Raw genomic sequence first — 4,840 nt, forward strand, 5'->3', positions numbered from 1 at the left:
GGGACGTTATAATGTGACAGTCAATTCCACTATTCTTTGGTAAAAGAGTAGCCCAAGAGTTGGCGGTGGGTGGTGATGACTAGCTGCCTTCCCTCTAGTCTTACACTGCTAAATTAGGGACGGCTAGCGCAGATAGCCCTCGTGTAGCTTTGCGCGAAATTCAAAAACAAACAAACAAACAATCCCTATAACCAATAGTTCTCAAACCTTTTTCGTTCGCGGACCACCTGATTTTTTTTTTTATATACATCTCAGCGGAACACAACGGGATTTAAACACCATGCTGTCGCTTCCTTTCCATAGTTGTGTAACTTTTCCACGCACCATCCGAAGAGAGTCTGCGCGCCACAGCTTAGGAACCTCTGCTAACAGTTCGAAATTAGGGACGGCTACGCATGCGCACGTGGCCCTGTAGCTTTGCGACAAACTTTTGAAACAAACTAAAAACGATGGAAATTAAACTGTTAGCATGTTTCATATGATCTGTCGTCGTCACATTATTCGCGGTAGAATTTAACACACGTACAGTTTACGGATATTCGTACAATACTACATAAAGTCTGTCTTCGCTAATCGTCTCTAATTTTGAACTGGTACAGTAGGTGGAAAGAGACGTAATCAACAACACCCACCGTCAACCCTTCAGACGCTCTAATCGAATAGTAGGATTTACTCTTATAACACACACAAAGATAAGCACAGTTTGTTTGTTTTTTGCGGTAATAGGACGCGAACCATGTATCCTTGGATCCACCGCCCAACACGCTAACCTTTAGCCCTCGTCTGGCTCGTTGGTGACAAAAAAAAAACGGTTTCTAGCGCTATAGTCTGCAGACATTCCGCTGTGCCGTTGGGGAGATTCTTATTAAAACGATGTTAACCGTAACTGTGGAATTCTTGATCAATCTACTGATCACCAGAAGTGTTTGTTTCTTGCCCGCATGGCCAGGTGGTTAGGGCGCTCGACTCGCAATCTGAGGGTCGCGGGTTCGAATACTCGTCCCACCAAACATGCTCGTCCTGTCAGCCGTGGGGTTGTTATAATGAGAACTGTCAATTGGTAAAACGAGTAGCCCAAGAGTTGGCAGTGGGTGGTGTTGACTAGCTGCCCTCCCTCTAGTCTATCAATGCCAAATTATGGATAGCTAGCGCAAATAGCCCTCGTGTAGCTTTGCGTGTAATTCAAAACAAACCACCTAAGCATATCAGTAAGTAGTATCAACATCAGATGTACCTGTCTATGTCTTTTATTACGTTGTAGATACGTTAGTTTGTTCCGTTTGAACAGAACGGTATTTGCTTGTTTTAGAAGTTTAACGAAAACTTACACATGCGCTTTTAGCGCACTGATGTCTCCAATTTTGATCTGACAGACATAAGGAGAAGGTAGTTAGTTAATCAACAACGCCTACCACCAACTCTTCTTTGACTGAATAGAGAATTTGATTATCAAATGCGTTTTTTTGCGGCAACAGGGCGTGAGCCTTGAATTATCGACGTTTCGTTTCTTTACCAAATATTGTCTTTTTAATATTAGTACGTTAAAACAGGGTAGAATGTCTTGTTTACGTCATGAAAGATTTACCGTTTACGAAAATCCAAAAACAAAAATAATAAAACTTTTAAAAAAGACAATTTACTGACCCGACTGGTTTTGAGAAACATACACGAGACTATTAGTATAATCTGACTATATTTTAATGAATATAATATTTTATAACTCACTTAATAAACAATTTTTGTTTTTTCATGGCGTAATCCGAAATAAAGATTTTGGAAATTAACAGTTTTCCCCCTAAACCAGACACTACGGTTTCACTTTATGGTGAGTTTCAAACTCCGTAATATTCTATCCCACCGTCAGTTAGAAGTCGTTTAATGATGAAATTATCGTCTGATAACAAAAATAAAACTTATACCAACAAAACTGTAATGCCATTTAAATTTCAGTTGTATTTTCTACAATTTATATGTGATCCTTTGTGCTCTTTTATCAAAATTGAATTTTCTATATATTTTTCTGTTAAAACTATTTCTTCACAAGCCCATGTCATAAAAATTCCTTGTCGTATAGCATAAAGTAACCAGATGTGTTTATATGTTAAAGGAAGTATGTATAGGTAAATGGTCCTCTCTAAAACATTTTCCTTACAACTATACGACGAACCGTACTTTTAAGAGTCTATATAAACATTAAACATATTTAGCGCCATCTAGTGAGCTAAACGACAACTACATTTTTCCTTGTCTTGTGGTCATAAAAAGGAAAGATTCGGTAATACACATGAACAACTCTACACGTTTAATGCCGTAAGTAATGGCTATTTTGGACTGCATCACACGTAAACGTCACTTTCGATTGTGTAGAAGTTTTATTTTATTCATTTACTTTTTTTGGGGGGGTAGTGGAACAGGTTCTCTGCCAAATACCATCGAAATTGGGTTGGCTAATTCCTCAAAACCTATGCCACCAGGCAGACGCACAACTCTGCTTGATATATATACACCAAACCCCCCTCCCTGTTTTAAGATTTATCAAGAATACAGAGGCTATTTCTCTCTTTACACACACATATTCTGTATTTAAATTATCGCTATGCACAATGTTCACATTTCTTGGTTAAGTGTCTTTTGTACCAACTTGTTTAGGGACAATTCTCATATTGTCGTGTATGACGTCTATACCGTACAGTATTTGTTTTATCGTATTTATTAGTTCATTAACAAACTTAGATACGAGAGAAATGTGCTAATGAACCGTAAAACGTGTCAACTTTACGTGGTTTATATTCTTCAGCTTGAATAGGCTAATATACAGTAAGGGGGCTTGTGTGTGTGTGTGTGCATTTCAATTATTTGACTAGAACACAATTTTTCAATTTACTCAGAATCCACAAATATTCGAAACCTTTATTCCAAGCATCTTCATCGATCATAAATAAAGTAACAGATTGAAATACAAAAGTCCACGTTAAAATGTTAAATAAGAGTCCGTTCGGAATAAACTCAAGTCTGAATTCCACCAACTAGAGTTCCCAGTGTCATCATCATGGCCTGGCAGTCTTTCAGTTTTCTTTTATCGCCAACTTTCTCCAAAATGCGTGCTGCGTCTGTAAGCATGCTTTCACGAGCTCCTGGGGAAGACAGCATGGGTTGTGGAAGGTGTCGGCAGGCCAGGATGAGAGCATAAGCATGATCCCTGTCACCGGGTCCTAACTGTCCGGCTCCTGTAAAAATGGAGATGTTTATTTTTTTTTACTTCTAACTGGATATTCTCGTGTATTCATCTTGTATCTGTCTCCATCACAATTGATTTCTGGACTTTATCAATTTGTATTCGATGACTAGGAACCCACTTTGAGACTAATAATGCTTGGAGACGGCTTGAATAGGTAATGAAGAAAATCTTTAATACAAGTTTAACAGCAAATGTACAACGTTTTTGTCATCATCAGGTACCATTCAAGCTGTCTCTAAGCATTATTTATCAATTTGTGTTCGGTAATAATGATAATAATAATAATAATAAAAATTTAGGACAATTATTATAGAACAGATCTATAGATTAACAATTTGGCTGATTAATGATTAACTGAATAGACTAATTATTAAATAATTCAAGTCATGGATTTAGATAACTTTGTTGGTTATGGATTTTGTGCAAAGCTACACGAGGGCTATCTGCGCTAACCATCCCTAATTTAGCAGTGTAAGACTAGAGGGAAGGTAGCTGGTCATCACCACCCTCCGCCAACTCTTGGGCTACTCTTTTACCAACGAATAGTGGGATTGATCATCACATTATAACGGCGAGCATGTTTGGTGGGACGGGGATTCCAACCCGCGACCCACAGATTGCGAGTCGAACACCCTAACCACCTGGCCATGCCGGGCCTATAACTTAGTACAACTAGCATACACATCCCAGACAATCCATTTCGTACAAATTATTTTTTTCATCAAACCCCCTATAAACTAGTAGAGGTAAGTTGACTGAAGAAATAGAATTGTACCAATGAATAGCTTAAACACGTGTTACTTTAAATTATGTGGTCCATTACTAGTATAAACATATTAATGTTGGTTGCTTAAATTGCAAACTATTTTAAAGGTTAATTATGCCAATAAAAAGCCCAGTAATACTGAGGGTAATTCAGTTAAAAGTTTTTGGTGGGAGTCCTATTATTAGAGCTCCTGTAGTCAACCAAGTTATGGACCCACAAGCAACCCGATGGATTCCACACGGGCTGCAATTATAAGGTTAAAACTTGTAAATCTTAGTTAAAAATTGGAGTATTTTTTTTAAGACCTTCATAAAGTTACTTACAAATAGAATTTCCAAGCATATACATTTAGTTTAAAAGAAACAAGGGTTCTTGTACTGGTGTTTACTCACCACCTTGTGGTAGACACGAGAAAATAAGAAAATTTAAGTCTATCTAATTTTCAAAATAAACAAAATTAAAAGCTGAAAAGTGCACTTTAAATAGATACTCATTTTACCTTTGGTGTAAATGGCAGAAGACGAAGAATCCGATCTTTTCCTTAAACTACAGTCCAAAAGCAGGCGAGTTTTTGTTGGGTTTGCTTCCGTAATCAATCGGAGAGTAGCTTCGTACAATGGCAGCTGTTGAGAACAAAAATAATGTGAGAAACATCTCGAAGACTTTTGCAAAATTACCTTTCCACTCTTAGTGACTACTGACTAATTACAAAACCTCCACCTAGTTAGTTTGTTTGTTTTGAATTTTGCGCAAAGCTACACGAGGGCTATCTGCGCTAGCTGTCCCTAATTTAGCCGTGTAAGACTAGAGGGAAGGCAGCTAGTCATAATCACCAC

The 4,840-nt window shown here is 37.8% G+C and overlaps 1 protein-coding gene across 2 annotated transcripts in view; it reads right to left on the reverse strand.

The window, feature by feature from the left end:
• Nucleotides 1–2,871: 2,871 nt before the first annotated feature.
• LOC106464545 (sterol regulatory element-binding protein 2-like) overlaps nucleotides 2,872–4,840 on the reverse strand; it is a 32,918-nt gene continuing 30,949 nt past the window's right edge. For both annotated transcript variants that reach the window (XM_022392274.1, XM_013924690.2), the window contains exons 15-16: nucleotides 4,504–4,627; nucleotides 2,872–3,227 (exon numbers count right to left, since the gene is read on the reverse strand). In XM_022392274.1, coding sequence (XP_022247982.1) covers nucleotides 3,007–3,227; nucleotides 4,504–4,627 — 345 coding nt within the window. In that variant the 3' untranslated portion in view covers nucleotides 2,872–3,006. The remainder of the gene's footprint in view (nucleotides 3,228–4,503; nucleotides 4,628–4,840) is intronic.

Source organism: Limulus polyphemus, unplaced genomic scaffold (assembly GCF_000517525.1).
Source record: "Limulus polyphemus unplaced genomic scaffold, Limulus_polyphemus-2.1.2 Scaffold1683, whole genome shotgun sequence".
Classification (NCBI taxonomy): Eukaryota; Metazoa; Arthropoda; class Merostomata; order Xiphosura; family Limulidae; genus Limulus; species Limulus polyphemus.